Raw genomic sequence first — 20,393 nt, 5'->3', positions numbered from 1 at the left:
GTTTCGGTTTTAAAAATAAAAAATTTAGGTGCGAGCAGTGTTCCTGCCTTCTTTTCTGAAGATGATTCGCAATCAAATGACTCAAGTGATTCTGATAGCAGCAGTAGTCAGAGTGATGACATAGAACAGGAGACTTTTATGCTTGATGAGCCATTAGAGAGAACCACAAATAGCTCCCATGCCAATGGTGCTGCTCAAGCTCCCCGGTCCATGCAGTGGGCTGTCCGCAACACCCAGCATCAGCGGGCAGCCAGCACAGCCCCTTCCAGCACATCCACGCCAGCAGGCAAGTTTGAAAACTTTGTATTCTTAAAATACTTAAATAGGTTTTTAAAATTAGGTATGTTCACCTAGACCAATTAAGTAGTTTCATAATAGTTCTTCATTGTTTTGCTGGGTTCAGATACAAAAAGTATTTACATACGCTTATATCAAGGTTTCTGTCTCTGTATTATTGCTACTTTGGGCTGAATAATCCTTTATTTGTGATTGTGCGCTGTAGGATGTTCAGGTCCTTGACTTCTGTGCACCAGATGCCGGTAGCAGCAGCCCCCCCTACCCCCTGTGACAACCAAAAATGTCTGTAGACATTGTCAAATGTCCCCTCTTTGGAGTGGGGGCAATAGCAAAACTGCCTCTGGTTGAGAACATTATAGTAATTCTTGTCCCACCTCCTCATCGCCCTCCCTAATCTAGTGTGGTTTAAGGAAAAGTTTTTTGTTCACTTGCCACATTTGCCAGTGCAATTGATCTTTTAGCTTATTTAAATATATACAGTGCTAGAGAAACACAATTAGCATCTGACAACTTGTTGTGGTTGTCCTTTTTTCTTTATAGCGAGTTCAGCGGGTTTGATTTATATTGATCCTTCAAATTTACGCCGGAGTGGTACCATCAGCACGAGTGCTGCAGCTGCAGCAGCTGCTTTGGAAGCTAGCAATGCCAGCAGCTACTTAACATCTGCAAGCAGTTTAGCCAGGGCTTACAGCATTGTTATCAGACAAATCTCGGACTTGATGGGCCTTATTCCTAAGTATAATCACCTAGTGTACTCTCAGATTCCAGCAGCTGTGAAATTGACTTACCAAGATGCAGTAAACTTACAGGTATGAAAACATTGAAAAGTTATTCATTCAAATAAATTTTTTGGCTGTCATTTATGAGCATTCCAGTATAATGGGAATTAATGTTACAAATATTTAAATGTTTACATACTACTACTATATCAATTTTAACTTTATTTGGATAGTTTTAACTATTTTAGTTTGGTCTTCATAGAACTATGTAGAAGAAAAGCTTATTCCCACTTGGAACTGGATGGTCAGTATTATGGATTCTACTGAAGCTCAATTACGTTATGGTTCTGCATTAGCATCTGCTGGTGATCCGGGACATCCAAATCATCCTCTTCACGCTTCTCAGAATTCAGCTCGAAGAGAGAGGATGACTGCACGAGAAGAGGCTAGTTTACGAACCCTGGAAGGCAGACGGTATGAAATTCTTCATATATGCTTATATGTTTAGACAGAACCCTTATGTCCTAGAAAGTTAGCGCTTTTTGATTGCTCTTATATAAGATCTCACTCTGTTTTGAAGAAGGGAGGTACCTTGTATTACTTCTTTTTAAATTGTGTAGTTGAAGCAAAAATAAGTTAATTATAATCCAGGCTATTTTTAAAAAATTCATTCATATTGTAGGAATCTGATGCTACACACTTCTCATTTTTGAAGTAGTTGATATATATTCTTGTGTCCTTATCCCTCAGGTGTCCCCCCTCCCCCTTGAAAGGCATGTATTCATGGGAAGACTTATTTTGGCCATGGTTGAATATGAATGCACGTTGTACTCGGGAAGAGGAGAGTGTGTGCAGTTACCAAAGCTGCTCTTTGATTCCCTCAAATCAAATTCCTTTTCCAACATCTCCCAGTCTGTTGAATTGTATTTAAAGTATATTTCTTTATGTATTTTTTTTGAGATTTTACTTACTTTTTTTTTGGTAGTATGTGCACGTGCAAGAGAGTGAATGGGGGGCAGAGGGAGAGAATCTTCAAGCAGACTCCCTGCTGAGCACGGAGTCTGACATAGGGCTCAGTCTCACGACCCTGAGATCATGACCTGAGCCAAAATCAAGAGTCAGACGTTTACCTGACTGAGCCACCCAGGCGCCCCTGTATTTGTTTTTTTTCTGTTCAGTTATAAAATGACCTTTTTCAGGACTAAGAATTAGCCCCAAATTGAACACTAGAGCAGTGAGGCAGTGCTGTATATTGAAAGCACTGCATACCTGAAGTTACAGTCCTAGGATTTGGTTCTAGTTGTGGCTCAGGTGAAACAACCTTGCTACTTTGGGAGGAAGACAAGGGCTTAGGAGACTGCTTAGAAACCTTAACAAGATTGTGGTTGGAGTCTACCATTGCAAAGTAATAGTTATTTAAGTAGGGCAAGTGAAGGCCAGGAAGGTGGAGAGAGAGAAGCACTGAAATCTTATAAACAGAATTGAGGGTCTTGTTGAAGGATGGAGCAGGAGGAGGCAGAATTTACACTTAGACTTTGATTCTAAATAAACTAATAGGAAAATTAAGAGAAAAATCTAGAAGAGTATAGAATGGACATACTTGCTTTTGAAAATACTGAGAACTGGGAGAGGATTTGGTGGAAATGTCTAGAATATAAAGTTGAATGCTTGGCAGAGAGCTCTGGACTACTTGGGAAGCCTCTGCTTTCTTGTCCTGGGAAGCCTGCTCCACAAAAAGACACAGATTGTCTTTGTTAGGCTAGTCACTCCCTGAAGAACAGAGTTCTGATAATAAATCTAGATTGGTGACAGGGTTCTCCCTTTATCTCACTATAGCTCTTACATTAATAGAATAGCCTTATTGAGATATAATTCACATATTGTACAATTGACCCATTTAAGTGTACAGTTCCATACTTTTGAGTATATTCAGAGCTATGCAACCATCATCACAATTAATTTTGGAATATTTTTATCATTTCCATGAGAATATCTATTAGTAGTCATGTTCTATTTTCCTCTACCTTCCCACCCTAAGCAACCACTGATCTACACTTTCTTTGTAGTTTTTCCTATTCTGGACATTTCCTATAGATGGAATCATACAATATATATGGTATTCTGTGCCTGGCTTCTTTTACCTAGCATAATGGTTTGAAGGTACATCCAGGTTTAGCATTATCAGTCAATGCATTACTTCCTAGTAATATTTCATTGTATGGATGTGCCACATTTTTTTTAATCCATTCATAAGTTGGGTTTTTCAACCTTTTGGCTCTTGTGAATAATGCAGCTGTGAAAACTTGTGTACAGGTTTTTGTATAGACATGTTTTCAGTTATCTTGGGTAAATACGTAACTGTGGAATTGCTAGATCATATGGTAATTCTCTCTTTTAACCTTTTGAGGAACTGCCAGACTTTTCCACCGTGGCTACACTTAATAGCAGTGTGTGAGGCTTCTAATTCTCTACGTCCTAGCTAACATTTGTTACTAACTTTTTTATTGCAGCCATCCTAGTGTATGTGAAGCGGTATCTCATTGTGGTTTTGATTTGCATTTCCCTAATGGCTAAATGATGAGCATCGTTTCATGGGCTTATTGGTCATTTGTATATCTTCTTTGGGGAAATGTCTGCTTAGATTCTTTTGCCCATTTTTTAATTAGCTTGTCTTTTTGTTATTGAGTTGTATGAGTTACTTATATTTTCTGAATGTAAGTTCCTTATCAGATACATGACTTGGCAGAAATTTTGTCCCATCCTGTGTGTGTTTTCTTTTCATTTTTTTGATGGTGTCCTTTGAAGGATGTAAGTTTTTAATTTTGATAAAGTCTAATTCTGTGTGTGCTTTCTTGTTGTGTTTTGGTGTCATGTTAGGTAGTAGTTCTCACCATGTAATTCCGCAGAATAGCAGCATCAGCATCACCTAGGAGCTTGTTAGAAATACAAAATTTGGGGCCCCACCCTAGACCTACTAAAAACTTACGGAGATGTGGCCACAGTCTGTCTCAACAAGGCCTCCAGGAGATTTTGATAAGACACTAAAGTTTGAGAACCATTGTCTTTAGGGAAGAAGTTCCTTTTCCCATTCCAAAGGATACTGGAAATCCTTTCCCGAATAAAAGCATAGGACAGTGGGGCGCCTGAGTGGCTCAGTCAGTTAAATGTTTGACTCTTAATTTTGGCTCAGGTCATGATCTCAGGGTCATGAAAGTTCCACGTTGGGCTGAGCTCAGCAGGGAGTCTGCTTAGATTCTCTTTATCTCCCTCTGCTCAGCTCCCCCCCACTCTCTCTCTAAAATAAGTAAATCTTTAAGAAAAAAAAGTAGAGGACCACCCAGGGTTAATGAGTTTTGATTTATTGATATTCTCAGTTCCTAATTTTACATATTTATGATTGTGGTAAGTTTCACATTTGTGTCCTTTTTAAAAACATTTTCATTTCTTTTTCCTCATACAGACGTGCCACATTGCTTAGTGCCCGTCAAGGAATGATGTCTGCCCGAGGGGACTTCCTCAATTACGCTTTGTCTTTAATGCGGTCTCATAATGATGAGCATTCTGATGTTCTTCCAGTTTTGGATGTTTGCTCACTGAAGCATGTGGCATATGTTTTTCAAGCCCTTATATATTGGATTAAAGCAATGAATCAGCAGACAACATTGGATACTCCTCAACTGGAACGCAAAAGGTATCCATACTTACCATGAGGTTGGTTTAGGAAATACTTAATTGCTCAATGTGGTCTTTATTAGTATATTGTCCGACTTTGGGAGCGAGGAGAACAGCGTTGCAGAAGAGAAATAGTACGGGAACATTTCATGTGGGAAAGAGGGCTTGAGTCTCCATAGCTACTCCTCACTTAAAACAGGAAACCTGAGAATCCAGTTAAGCTTTATGTTTGATGTAGTTTGTCATGTTTTCTATTAGAGTTTGTGTAAGTACTCAATATTTCTTAATGTGATTATCCATTTGCTTCTTTGAGCCTATTTTGTAATTGGAGTACATTTGGCTGGTCAATCTACCATTCCCAGTGTTTGAAATTGGCTAGATACTTAACTGACTTTTTCAGTGCTTTTTGCTTATAGTTCCCATCACCTTTGCTCCATACTTCATGTAAAATGACTCACTTGTCTTTTTAAAGGACACGAGAACTCTTGGAACTGGGTATTGATAATGAAGATTCAGAACATGAAAATGATGATGACACCAATCAAAGTTAGTGTACAGAAAATCTGCTAATCTACTTCAAGAAATGGCTGCCTCAGTATTTCCCCTTCAAGCTTTTTAACTTCATTATTTTCTGTCGGGGTGGGAATTTCTCTTTTCTTCTCTATGTCCCATTTCTTTGCATTTTCTGTCCATTTTTCCTTATATATCCTTGAGTTATTTGCTTCATAAATAAGGATGAATTAAATGTTATGAACTTTTTAACAGTTGGAATTTTTTTCTATTTTATCTTTGTATCCTTTGTATTTTAGTTTTATGTTTGCCTTTATATTTTTAAGTATGTAAGTACAACATTTTTAAAAGTCTTAGCAGAACCTTTATTAATGCTAATGCAAAATAGGTTTAGTCAAGGAAATGAGAAATACAGTTATATATCCAAATATCAAAACTCTTTAAGAGTTAATGCAATAAAAAGAAAATATTCCAAACTCAAGAAATTTTGGGATCTTCTGCCGTCTCTTTGTAGTTTTTAGCTATTATTTAAGTGGAATTAAAAAAAACTTTTTTAAGTGGGGTCAAATATCCTGTCCCCTTGCCTATTTCTTAACAGCTAGTACTTTTATTCAGCCCAGAGAAAGACAACTGACCTAACTGCTGTTGTTTGAAAACCCACCCCATAGCTCACTATTTTTACAGCATACTGTACACTGTCTAAAGTTTTATTCCATTAAGGTGTTCTTGTTCTGACTTACTGTTGAGATGAATGAGATGTCCAGACATTTTTGTCGTGTAGAGAAAGCAGAACTTAAAAGTAAGCAAATGCTCAAATCTCACCTCTTGACCTTTTCCTCCTTTTAAGAGTCATTAGTGAGCCATGTCCTGAATATGCTTAGGAAGCTAGCTCTATTCAGGTCTGAATCCCTAGAGAGAGAAAGATATGGGAAATGTTTGTCTAATACAAAAATGGAATAATATTTGTTACTGCTAATACTTTTTTCCCCCTAAGTTTTTATTGTTGTGTTAAAATACACATAATAGAATTTACCATTATACTCATTTTAAATTGCTGATATTTTGAATTATCACCTAAAGATATCAAAAGTTTGGACAATCAAACTTGTTTTTGGTTTTTGGGTGACATTAAAATTTCATAAAGAGGGAACAGGAATTTTGGATTGAGCAGATTAAGATTCTTTTACCCTTCCCCAGTAATTAATATTTTCTAAAACACAAACACTTTTATCTCTTTATGTTTAGGTGCTACTTTGAATGATAAGGATGATGACTCTCTTCCTGCAGAAACTGGTCAAAACCATCCATTTTTCCGACGCTCAGACTCCATGACATTCCTTGGATGTATACCCCCAAATCCATTTGAAGTGCCTCTGGCTGAAGCCATCCCCTTGGCTGATCAGCCACATCTGTTGCAGGTGATTTAGATAAATTAGTCTTACAAGGTTTCTTTTTAAGTGACTTTATTTATTTATTTTTTAAGTGTTCAGTGTAACTAGAATATTTCTGTTAAAATTCCAGCCAAACGCTAGAAAGGAGGATCTTTTTGGCCGTCCCAGTCAGGGTCTTTATTCTTCATCTGCCAGTAGTGGGAAATGCTTAATGGAGGTTACAGTGGATAGAAACTGCCTTGAGGTAAGATAATAAAAATCTTCACAATATAACATTTGTGTATGAGAACTTGTCCCAGTATCTAGAGTTTTTGGAAATGCATTAATCCAGAATATTGTATTGCCTCAAATAATGGAAGTATCAGAAATTCCTACCTTATGACATAATGCCATATAATTTCATAATTCCGTCAGTGTCACTAACCTGCTTTGAGACTAACTTGTTTAATGTCAAGTGTCTTTGTCTATGAAATGGCAGTTTCATTATGTGTTTTGCCGATTTCACAGAGTTGAATTTTGTAATGCTGCTGGAAATTAAATCTATATATGTAATGCATATTATCTTATATATATGAGCATATAGTGTAATGGCCTGAAACTTTTCTTTATAACTGTAGAATGTGAATAAATAAGGTAAAATTATTCAACAAGACATTATTAATATTATCTAGTAGGTGAGGTCTCAGTCTTTATAACCATGTTGAGTAGAAAGCATTTTTATCCTGATTTTATGGGTAAAAAATTAAGGCTTACGGAGATTACATAAATTTCTTGTGGGAATGTCTGTTGTTATACAACTAGGTAAGTAGCAGATCTAGTTTTCAGATAAAAGTCTGATTTGAGAGCCTAAAATTACACAGTCCGTACTGTTTTTCCAGTGAAAACGTAATAAACACATTTAAGAGCAGAATTTTCTTTATTATATAAGTGATAAAAGAGAATGCAATCCTGCAAATATTGAAAATACATAGGATATTATAGTAACCACAGATACTATAAAGAATCCTTTAAAAGTTCTCTGAGGCTGGTATGGTAAATGCATATTCGTGCAGTTTTCATTAGTGGTTAGCAAAGGGAATCAGAGAAAAGAAACAGGCTGCATCTTTGTAGTTGAAGCACTAGAAAGGAATTACTTAACTCCCATGTGATTTCTGTGGAGTACCAGTAAGTTGAAAAGGAAATCTAGTCATTTTTTTTTAATGCATAACTTTTATATGTAAAAATTCATAGGTTCTCCCAACTAAAATGTCTTATGCTGCCAATTTGAAAAACGTAATGAACATGCAAAATCGGCAAAAAAAGGAAGGGGAAGAACAGAATGTGGTGCCAGAAGAAGCTGAAAGTTCAAAACCAGGGCCATCTGCTCATGATCTCGCAGCACAATTGAAAAGCAGTTTACTAGCAGAAATAGGACTGACTGAAAGTGAAGGGCCACCTCTTACATCTTTCAGGTATTTGCTAAGTGGAGATAGTTTTTCTGTTGCATTACTTTATGGGTATTATAATTCTTATGAGAATTTTTATTTAGTAATTGTATGATTTTATTTCATTTGTATGTAAATAATAAAGTGTTTTCCTGATTTATAATCAGATATTTAAATATGTGAGTTTTCTGGATTTTGGGGGTGACTATATAGTCATTGATTGGCATTCTGATTTTCTCCTCACTTCACTGAGGAAATTCTAAGACTCTGTCTTTTAATGTTCAGTACTGAGTTAAAGTATGTCCATGTCAAATTGTCAATTAATAGACGTGTTACCAGCAGTTCAACAAAGGAAAACATGTGAATGACTAGAAAAGAGCTTTCTAGATTTGTGACTCTCACACTTGCTTGGGCTCCTTTGCCCAGGTTCACAGTTGGTTATTATCTTGTAAGAAAGAGGTAGGTTCTTTGCTTTCCCAATAAAAATTTGCTAGTGCACACTGTGGCTCAGTATGGCTGATCATCAAATGATTTGTTGAGTACAAATGGCTTACAGAATGTCAGAAAATTATTTTTGCTTAGGAAACTATATACATTTTATATACACAGTCCAACAACTATAAAAGGCAAGGAAGAATTGTGGACTGGGGGGGCCCAAGCTTTTTAGAGATGATATGGCTTGAGCTGAGATGGTTAGAACGTGTAGAAGCAAACACTGAAGGAGAGAAGAATGAGAGGTTAGGGAGACGAGGTAGAAAGCTGTTACTAGTTGAGGCTAGTGGTAAAAAGGGGCTGAAGTAGAATATTGCGTTTGGGGATGGATAGGAAATTACAGAGAGAGAGAAACACATGAAGGCCTTAATCACCGTGGAAAAGCAGGGGAAAGAGACATTTAAAATTTGTTTCAAGTTTGTGCAATAGGGAAGTAGATGCCACTACTGAAAGAAAGCAAGAGGCAGTGTCTTTGAAGTTGAAGAGGTTATATTCAGTTTTCCTTTGTTGAGTTGGACTTGTGTGAATACAGTGGAAATTCTGGTCTGTTATGAAAATTTGAACTGGAGAGGGATCTAGGAGTCACCCAAATGAAAAGGGATGATGGACTTTAAGAAGAGGTAAAATTGAAGATGAAGGTAGGCAGCTGGGAGATGTATGCTTATATAAAGGACAGAAGAAATGATGGAATAAAAATGAGAAGTTCTGTGATGAATGAGTAGTTACAGAAAAATTCTGTTAGGATGTGATTTGAAGTACTTAAGACTTCAGAATATGAAAAGACCAAGAAAATTATTGTCATTGACCAAAAATCAGGGAATTTTTGTAGTTGGCTAAATTACTTCCCACTCTCCCCTTAAACCTCTTGCAGGCCACAGTGTAGCTTCATGGGAATGGTTATTTCCCACGATATGCTGTTAGGACGTTGGCGCCTTTCCTTGGAACTATTTGGCAGGGTGTTCATGGAAGATGTTGGAGCAGAACCTGGATCAGTATGTATTTTGAGCACTTTTAATTCTGTTCTGCCTGGTAAGAACTTATGTCAGAGAATAATTCTGTCGTGCACTTTTTTTTTTTTTAAGATCTTAACTGAATTGGGTGGTTTTGAAGTAAAAGAATCAAAATTCCGTAGAGAAATGGAAAAACTGAGGAACCAGCAGTCAAGAGATTTATCACTAGAGGTAAAGGTATTCAGATTTTCTTATACTATACATACAGTGTGCCATTTATATGAAGTTTAAAACCAATAATCTTATTAGGGATATGTTTTGTGTAATTAAAATTTTAATAAATGGTAATCACCATATTTAGAGTAGTGGTTATCTCTGGCGGTTGGTTTCCTAACATCTTCTCATGATCAGTGAATATTTTCAGTTTTTTTAATGTTTTTGATGTCCTTTATTCCATTGAGGTTATTATATACCATTGATGTTCAGATTGTCTCTTTGGCTAGTGGGAGTCCTGAGTCCTTTTTGGCTCCTCTGTCCTTTTGACAGGACTCCAACAATCTTCAATAACTTCTTTACTTTTTGGTATGTTTCATCTTTTGTATTTCCTGTCACAGACCTTAAATCAACCATTTCTTCAAGAAGCCTTGGTTCCTTTTAGTAGGAAAAGTATTTCGAGATTATAATCTGGGCTGTAGGTTGCTCATTGCCTACTAGGTTGGTCATGGTTTCTAGGTCTTTTCAGTGGATAGAGCTAGGAAATTTTCCTTTTAAAAAAAAAGAGAAATTACATCATAAGTGCATACTTGATACTTCCAATTCAAATTCAAGATTTAGGATCACATAATTGTTTTATTGCCACCTCTTAGTCTTTATCTCCTTTCTTCCAAACCAAAAATCCAACTTCCCAGCTACACTAAGAAAATTTACTCATTTGCTTTTATCTTAACAGCATATACCCGGCAGTCTTAGAATCATGACATCAACACTACCACCCCAAAATGATTATTGAAAATAGCTTAAGATTTATTTGCAGTTTTTTGTCCTTAGAGATATAGTCAGATTACTTCAAGTCACTTGAAAAAATTTTTCTTTGCGTGGTTTTGCTACTAATCTGCATATAATCAGGGCCTTTTTCTTTTTGCTTTCAGTTTTTAGGGATTGCTTTCTCCCCTTTTCTTGGTTTGATTTTGTCATTAATGTAAAATATCTACAATAGTGCAAGGCCAACTCTACAGAAGAAGTTATATTTAGGGAAATCTAGTTTCTATTTCTGTCTCTTTTACCATGCCCCCAACTTCTCCCCTTCAGGGTTGTTTTTGTGTTTTGTTCTTTTTTTGTTTTCCCTCCTTTAAAAAAAAAAAAAATAATCGTGCATGTGTGTGTATGTATTCATTACCCATCTCTCTTTCTACTCCTGACCCTGAGTGTGCTATACATTTTACTCCATCTTGCTTTTCCCAGATAACAGTACATCCCACTGGTGAAGCCATCACTGTATAGAGCAGTGTTCTGCCTTCCTTTTACAGCTGCTATGTCATAGTACTGCATTTTATGGTTTTATCAGTTTTTTTTTTAAGATTTTATTTATTTATTTGAGAGAGACAGAGATAGCGACAGAGAGCATGAGTGGGGAGGAGAGGGAGAAGCAGACTCCCTGCTGAGCAGGGCACGGGACGCGGTACTTGATCCTAGGACCCTGGTATCATGACCTGAACCGAAGGCAGGCGCTTAATTGACTGAGCTGCCCAGGCACCCTGCCAATCTCTTATTGATAGACATTTGGGTTTATTTCTAATCTTCTGCTACAAATAGTGGTTTGTGTTTTTCTTTTTGGCTAGTGTGTATGTCTTTGAGATAGATGCTTAGATGTAGAACCTAGACATGGGTCAAAGGGTATATATATGCATATATAATTTTGGCAAATACTGGAAGATAACTTCTGCGCAATGGTAATATATTTTTGCACTTGCAACACATTAATGTGAGATGCCTCTCTATTGTCCTGCCAGCAGTTTGTCAAATGTTTAGATTTTTGCTAATCTGATAGGTAAGAAATGGCATCTCGTGTAGTTTTAATTTGCGTTTCCCTTATGAGCAAAGTTAAACATTGTTTCATATATTTAAGTATATTACTTTTTCTATGAACTGTTTGGTATATCTTGCCCATTTTTTTCTATTGTTTTTTTCCCTCAATTTTTTAGATTTTTATAAATATGTTATTTTAGAATGCTATGTATACTATTGGATGTATATCTTTGTCTGTAACAGAACACACCCACCAATCATTTTCCCAGCTTGTCATTTTTCTTTTACTTTGCTTGTGGTTTTCTGTCACCAAAGGAATATCCTGTGTATTTGCTGGTTTTTTTTTTTGTTTGTTTGTTTGTGTTTGGTTTTAAAACACACTTTTGATTTAGTTGGAATTATCCTGGTATATTCCAAAATTGAACAAATTGGTGTTTTCCAGTAGGCTTATTAAGAAAATGTTAGACTGAGTTAAATTCCATTATCCTGATCTAATAATGCAAGACATTTTTATATGCTTTAGAGTGTTTTTTTATTTGGGGCCGGGGGTGGCGAGTGGGTGGCTCAGTTGATTAAGCGTCTGAGTCTTGATTTCAGCTCAGGTCATGATCTCAGGATCGTGAGATCTGTGTGATACTGAGCCCAGTGCAGAGTCTGCTTAAGATTTTCTCTCTCCCTCTCTGCCCGCCCGCACCCCCATGCTCACTTTCTCTCCCTCTCTCTCTCTCTCAAGAAAAAAAATTTTTTAATTTGGAACTATAAGCTTCTGAGAACCCAGATTACTTTGTAGTTAAACTCTCAAGAAGAAACTAAAATTACAGTTTCATATTTTATATAGAAAAATTTCAAGGTGGTTTCTAACATTGAACTTCACTACTTTTTGGTGCATTTTAATAGGTTGATCGGGATCGGGATCTTCTTATTCAGCAGACCATGAGGCAGCTTAACAATCACTTTGGTCGAAGATGTGCTACTACGCCAATGGCTGTACACAGAGTAAAAGTCACATTTAAGGATGAGCCAGGAGAGGGCAGTGGTGTAGCACGAAGTTTTTATACAGCCATTGCACAAGCATTTTTGTCAAATGAAAAACTGCCAAATTTAGACTGTATCCAAAATGCCAACAAAGGCACTCATACAAGTAAGTACTCTACAGATAACAAGCATCATAAAAATTATTTGGATGGATGGACTTAGTAAAGGGGATTAAGAGGAGAAAAATTCTTGTTTCGTCAAAACAATTATAATCACAGTTAAAAGTATAGTGGGAGCACGTTAGTGTACATTCACAACTTTATACAATTTTATTCTAGATTAATGATTTAATCTTGTTTAAACGACTGTAATCAAACAGTTTAGCACTTCGCTCTTTTACTGCCCCATTTATTTTCATAAATGTGATGGTAGTAGTGAGTTTCTCATCTCAATTGTTACATGTTTGGGGAGTGGGACATTGTAAACTCTTTGGTAATAGAAAAACTCATTGAGCACATTACAGTATTTCCACCACCCCGTGTATTTAATTAGCCACATACACTTACGAAAATACTATTCTCTAGAGCAGTGCTATTCAGAGTACAATTTGCAGAGTCGCTACCAGTCCCCAGTGAGATAAGGAGCTTGCAACCAAATATAGATTGGCTGACTGTATTACTAACCTCACTGTATAATTTAGCGAGACTTTGTTTTTTTTGGTAATAAGATTTTCTGTTTAACATCCTGGCTCAAGTTCTATCTCCATAAGGACCAGCAGTTAGGGATTAGGATTCTTACCTAATTTTCAAATTAAAAAAAAAATCTGAAAATTAGAGATGCCTTAAGTAGGTTATAATTAGGGATTCATGTAAAGTGGTGGCAGAAATTGTCATCTTGTAGGTGGATAATTCAGCGGGAGGGAATTACTAAGAAAATCCTGTATTTCACCTAGACTGTAGTGACACTGTATTGGGAGTTCTGTAAGCAGCCACCATAGAGGCTGAATGAGCTCCAAGAAGGACTGAGGATGAAAGATGCGTATAGTACTCCAGCCTTTCATCATTAGTTTTACCATTTGACTTTCTGTAGTCTTATAATAAAAAGAAACTGGCAAATGTGAATGAGGGAACCTGGGAAGTCATAACACTTCAGAAGTAACTTTTCTGCACTCTCTTTAGGAAACCGTACTTTGGCTTATTTTGCTCAAGGTTTTGAAAATAATAATAGCTGATGTTTTGGGTGTCCTATAATGCTTTATGCCCAAAACTAAGCATAAAGAGGGGCGCCTGGGTGGCACAGCGGTTAAGCGTCTGCCTTCGGCTCAGGGCGTGATCCCGGCGTTATGGGATCGAGCCCCACATCAGGCTCCTCCGCTATGAGCCTGCTTCTTCCTCTCCCACTCCCCCTGCTTGTGTTCCCTCTCTCGCTGGCTGTCTCTATCTCTGTCGAATAAATAAATAAAAAATCTTTAAAAAAAAAAAAAAACTAAGAATAAAGAAAATAGGACTCTAAACACAAGAAATCTCAGCATTATTTATGGTGAAACTAACAGCCCTGGTTGCTACATATTATTTCACAATTGTGACATAATTCATTAAATACTGAGTGAACATCTATTACATGCCAGGTACAGTCTATACAATTACCCCCAACCTTCAAAACTAGAGGGAGAATCAGAGAAAGGTACTAACACAAATGCTACGAGAGATAACCTTCACCTGTCATGTTATTTGTCTCATGTCCTCACATAGACTTTGAAAGTTAAAGTAGTTGCATTTACATGTATCTAAGCAAAGCGTGTTTCATATTTTCTTCCAGGTTTAATGCAGAGATTAAGGAACAGAGGAGAGAGGGATCGGGAAAGGGAGAGAGAAAGGGAAATGAGAAGGAGCAGTGGCTTGCGAGCAGGTTCTCGGAGAGATCGAGATAGGTGAGATCATTTTGTATCTTTTACTGAATATCACTTTTTTGAGTGAAATTGGAGGTAGGCCTATAATGAGAGGGTCTCAATTATGGACTGTTTTTTAGAAAAACTTTTAATATTTGGGTAAATGAGTAGTAACTATAGTGTTAGTATAATGTTCTGCTTTTAAAACCGTGGGGCAGCTGAAATTACATAACTTAATATCACTCTTTCCTAAATTTGTCTTAAAATTTTAATTGTGGAAATTGTGTTATATTTAAATCTCTTAATTTTTCTCCTATTAGGGTGGGTGGCATTTTACTTTGGACTAAAATTTCCAGGAAATGTAGATGGATTTTTGATTTCTGGTATTTTATGGTCCTGTTCCCTTAGAGTCAAATTGAACTTTGCATTGCAAATTTATAGATTTTGAAGTAACAACATCTAGAAAATCTTTATTTCCCTTCCATCATCTGTTAGGCATTCCACCACTTTAATCCAATAACTGGAGCTACCTGTATGCTCTGGTTTTTCATCTTTATTACCAATTGTGCTGATGTTATTTTGCCAACAAGGGAAATAAGATATAATAGCTTTGTTCTTCTTACAGAGACTTTAGAAGACAGCTTTCTATTGACACTAGGCCCTTCAGACCAGCCTCTGAAGGGAATCCTAGTGATGATCCTGATCCTCTGCCAGCACATCGTCAGGCGCTCGGAGAGAGACTTTATCCCCGTGTACAAGCAATGCAGCCAGTATGTATGGTGCACTTAGCTTCCTCTTAACTGTGCCATTTTTGTTTTTCAATTAAAGTTGGCATTGTAAAAGTGTTAGCTACTGGCAAGCCATGTGATTAAGGAAGTAAAAAAGGAAGCTTAAGAGGGGAAGCAGCAAAATTTGCTGGAGGGTAGCTTGAGGGAGGTTTGTTTTTTCTACCTATGCTAAGTTGGCATTCTACCTAATAAGTTCCTTTTGTGCTAAAGTAATTATCTGTGCATTTAATTTGTACCTTTATTTGTACAAATTGTTACTTTTTGAAGCAGACTTTTTAATCTGTTAACAAGTTGTAGCTAAAACATATTGCAAATAATGTATGTTATTGCTGTTATGTATTGCCAGAAGATTTTTATGTAGAATGTTCTGTCAAAGGTTTCTTTCATATAATATGAAACAAACTAGTGTTTGTTTTCCTTTATACATGATTTACATGTGTTATAGCAAGAGAAAATAAAACAGAAAACCAATTATAGTTCTTTCAGTAAATCGTTAGCCATAAATACAGGCATCTTTTCCCTCTTTCACTTCCTCCCTCCCTTTCTTATCTTCTACTCGACATGAAAGAAGTGTTTCTCGCTCTCTGAGGGGGAAAAATGGAAACTAGGTATTTGTATGTTTACTCATGGATAGCAAAAATCTTAAAAGGCTTGTCATACAAATTTTAAACTAGCTTTAACAAGACTACCAAAGTTCTCTATAATTAAGCTTCCAGTTTAATAAAATATCTTACTGGTTCAGAAATTTTTTTGTTATCTCAAGTGTCTTACATTTTCTTCTTCTTTTTTTTTGGATAAAAGATTGTTGATTTAGACAAGACGATTCAGAGTAGGGACAACTAACTTTGTTCATTGTTTACAGGCATTTGCAAGTAAAATCACTGGCATGCTGTTGGAATTATCCCCAGCTCAGCTGCTTCTCCTTCTAGCAAGTGAAGATTCTCTGAGAGCAAGAGTGGATGAAGCCATGGAACTCATTATAGCACATGGACGGTAATGTGTATAATTGGGAAGTCATTTCAGTTTAAACGTCAACTACTTTAACTTTTAGGATGTATCTTAAAATATATACTATACACAACATCAAATGGTTTTATAAGAGATGGCTTAAAATCCATGAGTGAGACAGTTGAGTTTCACATGTATTAGAAAGTTAGAATTTTAGCAGTGACTTAGGTTCTAAAAAATACCTGATGTTTAGAAATTACTTATAAAAAGTACATCCCAAATTCTCTACCAGAATACCCCTAATGGCAGAGGCCAGATACTTCAAGGAATTGGGGTGTATGTAGTCCCGGAGTTCTTGCCACAAGCATGAAGTTCCTTTTTGATCTCCTAATTTATCTTAAAAATCCGTGCACGTTTTTGTTTTCTGTTGTTAATATATTTGTTTTAATATAAAATTTAGAAGTATCTAATAGTTATTCTTTTCCCAAGGTGACAGGTAAAAGTGACCTCAGGAAGATATGCCAAACTTACTCTGTGCCTTCTATCCTGAGGCTACTCTCATAGCCAGTTTGAGGCCTTTTAGATGCAAATTTCTGTCTTTCCTTCCTAGTCATGATTTTGCACAGGGAACTTAGATTGGATATAGTCCTAGAAATAGATAAGTGGGTAGGCTAAGCACTGAAATGTAACAGCCACTTACTTACCTATTTCATAGCTTTGGAATGGTCTAAGCCAAAAGACTATTGCTAGAAGTTTATTTTCTTTGCTGGTGATTACTGTTTTTCTTCTCTGGACTTTTATGTACTGTTTCTTCATTCCTTTTCTATCTCTGGAGGTAATCAGCACCCTGATAGAACTCAGCCCATTATAGAAAAGGTTAAGAGGAATGTGCATTTTGATAAAAAGATTTTTATATGTAAGGATTGCTAATTTAGTAGTATTTTCTGTTGAATGCAAGTAATGCATAATATTGATTCCTTTTGGTTGGCTATATAAAGTGAACAGTGAATGGATTCTAGAATTAAACACACTAAAGAATTTGATTCCTATTCTGAACATTTTCTGTTCTTTTACAATGCCCCCTGTGAGCCTGAGCTTCAGTACCTCTATGAAGACTGCATTATTTTTGTCTTAAATCAGGTAGCCCTTAGCTCATTATCTTGAATCACACATGTAGCATCTACATTTTTGTGTATATAATACTGACTTTTCTGTTCCTATAATTGCACTGACTAGTAAGTGTCCTGGGTATTCTTTAAAACCTTTAATAAATGTATTTATAAATCTTTATAAATTCAAATGCATGTTTCTCTATAGTAAATTCTAGAAGTCTCAATTATCTGGACTGTGAAAGGTTTCTGGTTTATTTTTAGGGAAAATGGAGCTGATAGTATCCTGGATCTTGGATTATTAGACTCCTCAGAAAAGGTACAGGTAAGAGATACTGTGTACATGCACTAATAATAAGCACTTGGAACTCCAATTTAGCACAGCCTGAATTAAGCTTTAATTTAGAGATGTCATGAATTTCTTAGGACTTGTTCCTCAAGGAAGAAGTGAGTGCCAAAGATGCAGAGAAAATGAGACATGTGGAGGAGCAGTAAGGAAGGCTTTTTTAGTTCCCTCAGAACTTCAGTGCCAGCCATAGTTTAGCAAACCCAGTATAATCTTATCTCTTCCACTGATTACAACTAAAAACTGAACAAAACATGAAAAGGAACTACCTGAGGATTCCGAAAAGTAGACAATAGCACACAGGTTATAGAGGAAAGTCAAATTGAAAAAACAGCTGGTGGGGTGCCTGGGTGGCAGAGCGGTTAAGCATCTGCCTTCAGCTCAGGGCGTGATCCCGGCATTATGGGATCGAGCCTAAATCAGGCTCCTCCGCTATGAGCCTGCTTCTTCCTCTCCCACTCCCCCTGCTTGTGTTCCCTCTCTCGCTGGCTGTCTCTATCTCTGTCAAATAAATAAATAAAATCTTAAAAAAAAAAAAAGAAACAAAAAACAGCTTGGTATGGCATTGTTTCAGGTGGAAGGTAAAGCTGATCTCTTTTACTCCCATCTTAGTTGGAAGAAAGAAAAAAGGCTTTGAGAACTAAAGTGTAGTATTAAACCATTGCCCAGGTCCCAGACTATCCATGGTGCATATGCAGGGCAGACCCAAAAAGTATAATAAAAAAGACTTTGAAAATTTGTTATCAGAACTGTTGCACAGATGATAACACTTCCAATCTGAATCTAATCAGGTTGATTGCCTACTAAACCCCAAAATGTCAACATTCTCCCTATCATTTTAACAAGACCCAGAGTTTCACAACTTAATATTCAAAAGGCCAGGGTATGCTCCAAAATTACAAAAGACCCACCAGTTCTCCTGGGAAAAGAACCTGTAGATGCTGACTTCAGGATGACCTACTTGTTGAAATTATCAAAGACTTCATCTCATATTCTGTGAGATGGGGGTATCTTTATCTGATAGACTATGAAATAAAGTTAAGCACTAGTGAACTGAAAGAGGATCACAGCAGAGAAATAGAAACTTCAAAGGAGAACCAAGGGAAAAGTTTAGAATTAAAAAGTACAATGTCTAGGGATGCCTGGGTGGCTCAGTCCGGTGAGCGTCTGCCTTTGGCTCAGGTCATGATCCCAGAGTCCTGGGATTGAGTGCCACACTGGGCTCCCTGCTCAGCAGGGAGCCTGCTTTCCCCCCACCCCGCTCATGCTCTTTCTGCTTCTCTCTCAAATAAATAAAATCTTTAAAAAAGTACAATGTCTAAAAGAAAAAAATTCAGTAGATAGGTCAATAGCAGAATGAAGATGATAGGAAAATGTCAGTTTGAAGATTATCTACTCTGAAGAATAGAAGATTTTGAACAAAAGAATTTCAGGAATCTGTGGGACCATAATAAAAGATCAAACATCCATGTCATTGAAGTACCCAGAAGAGGAGAGACTACTACAGGAAAGTATTTGAAGAAACAGCAGCTGAGAACCTCCCAAATTTGGTACGAGACCTAGATTTATAGATTCAAGGTGGTCAGTGAACCCTAAATAGGACAAAGGGAAAGAAAACTATGTCTATATATATTATGATTGAATTGCTGTAAAACTAAGCAGCCAAAAACAGTGCCTTACATATGGAAAACAGTGATTTGAAAGACAGTGAATTTCTCTTCAGAATGCTACGGGCCAGAAGACAATGGTTCATTATTTTTATATCCAGCAAAAATATCTGTAAGGAATTAGGGTGAAAGAAGCTACCAGTTTCATTAGTGATTTTAAAAGGACAGAGAAATTAAAGATTTAATAGGCATGAGTTCTGAAAGGATGAATTAAAAAGTTTACATTTAAATATAAATGTTGCTTTACCTACCTCACTTCACTTTGAGTGATTTTAGACAACTAGTTCATGTGGTTTGTTTTTAAAATCAATCTTGGGGCACGCCTGGGTGGCTTGATTGGCAGTGTCAACTATTGATTTCGGCTCAGGTCATGATCTCAGAGTCCTGAGATCGAGCCCAGCATCGGGCTCCATGCTCAGTGCAGAGTCTGCTTGTCCCTGTCCCTCCCTACCCCCCTTGCATGCACATGTACTCTCTCTCAAATAAATAAATAAAAGCTTTAAAAAAAATAAAGTCAATCTTGGGACTTAATATTATGTTCTATTATTAGGAAAACCGAAAGCGTCATGGCTCTAGTCGCAGTGTTGTAGATATGGATTTAGATGATACAGACGATGGTGACGATAATGCCCCTTTGTTTTACCAACCTGGAAAAAGAGGATTTTATACTCCAAGGCCTGGCAAAAACACAGAAGCAAGGTTGAATTGTTTCAGAAACATTGGCAGGTAAAATAATGCTAATCTTATATTTGAATTTTTTAAAAATTTCAGTTTGAGACTTTTCTAAAACATACTAGTTTTTTAAATGTGTGTATGTTCTTCATACTGATTAGAAATGAGGCTGTAGAAAATTTCTCAAAATACTGTATGTATATTATGTATGTATATGTGGGGTTATATGTGTTTTAGAATTATTTTCAAATTTAAATGTATTTCCCTGTTTTTATTTTTAGGATTCTTGGACTATGTCTGTTACAGAATGAACTATGTCCTATTACATTGAATAGACATGTAATTAAAGTGTTGCTTGGTAGGAAAGTAAGTGATTTTAATGAACCTAACTGCTTTTACAATTGCAAAAATTTCCTTTTATAGCCATTATAAATCATTTTCAAATATTTAATGACATGGGAGAAAAAATCTCAGTACATGGAGGAGATAGCATAGCAGAGTGGGTGACACTGGTGGGTTT

The 20,393-nt window shown here is 36.5% G+C and overlaps 1 protein-coding gene across 10 annotated transcripts in view; it reads left to right on the top strand.

The window, feature by feature from the left end:
- The window catches only part of UBR5 (ubiquitin protein ligase E3 component n-recognin 5), a 134,685-nt gene that overhangs the window by 103,918 nt on the left and 10,374 nt on the right, over nucleotides 1-20,393 (top strand). For 5 of the 10 annotated variants that reach the window (XM_057308118.1, XM_057308116.1, XM_057308117.1 and 2 more), the window contains exons 38-54: nucleotides 29-286; nucleotides 838-1,106; nucleotides 1,279-1,490; nucleotides 4,477-4,707; nucleotides 5,161-5,234; nucleotides 6,444-6,616; nucleotides 6,720-6,833; nucleotides 7,820-8,040; nucleotides 9,377-9,497; nucleotides 9,588-9,692; nucleotides 12,378-12,621; nucleotides 14,274-14,385; nucleotides 14,969-15,113; nucleotides 15,994-16,124; nucleotides 17,453-17,513; nucleotides 19,752-19,927; nucleotides 20,155-20,239. In XM_057308118.1, the coding sequence (XP_057164101.1) occupies nucleotides 29-286; nucleotides 838-1,106; nucleotides 1,279-1,490; nucleotides 4,477-4,707; nucleotides 5,161-5,234; nucleotides 6,444-6,616; nucleotides 6,720-6,833; nucleotides 7,820-8,040; nucleotides 9,377-9,497; nucleotides 9,588-9,692; nucleotides 12,378-12,621; nucleotides 14,274-14,385; nucleotides 14,969-15,113; nucleotides 15,994-16,124; nucleotides 17,453-17,513; nucleotides 19,752-19,927; nucleotides 20,155-20,239 (2,732 nt within the window). The remainder of the gene's footprint in view (nucleotides 1-28; nucleotides 287-837; nucleotides 1,107-1,278; nucleotides 1,491-4,476; nucleotides 4,708-5,160; nucleotides 5,235-6,443; nucleotides 6,617-6,719; nucleotides 6,834-7,819; nucleotides 8,041-9,376; nucleotides 9,498-9,587; nucleotides 9,693-12,377; nucleotides 12,622-14,273; nucleotides 14,386-14,968; nucleotides 15,114-15,993; nucleotides 16,125-17,452; nucleotides 17,514-19,751; nucleotides 19,928-20,154; nucleotides 20,240-20,393) is intronic. The other 5 variants (XM_026495613.4, XM_026495614.4, XM_026495610.4 and 2 more) reach the window with 3 other exon arrangements.

Source organism: Ursus arctos, unplaced genomic scaffold, assembly GCF_023065955.2.
Source record: "Ursus arctos isolate Adak ecotype North America unplaced genomic scaffold, UrsArc2.0 scaffold_6, whole genome shotgun sequence".
NCBI classification, from domain to species: domain Eukaryota; kingdom Metazoa; phylum Chordata; class Mammalia; order Carnivora; family Ursidae; genus Ursus; species Ursus arctos.
Note: the sequence above shows the minus strand (reverse complement) of the source record. Positions and strands in the feature narration are given on the sequence as shown.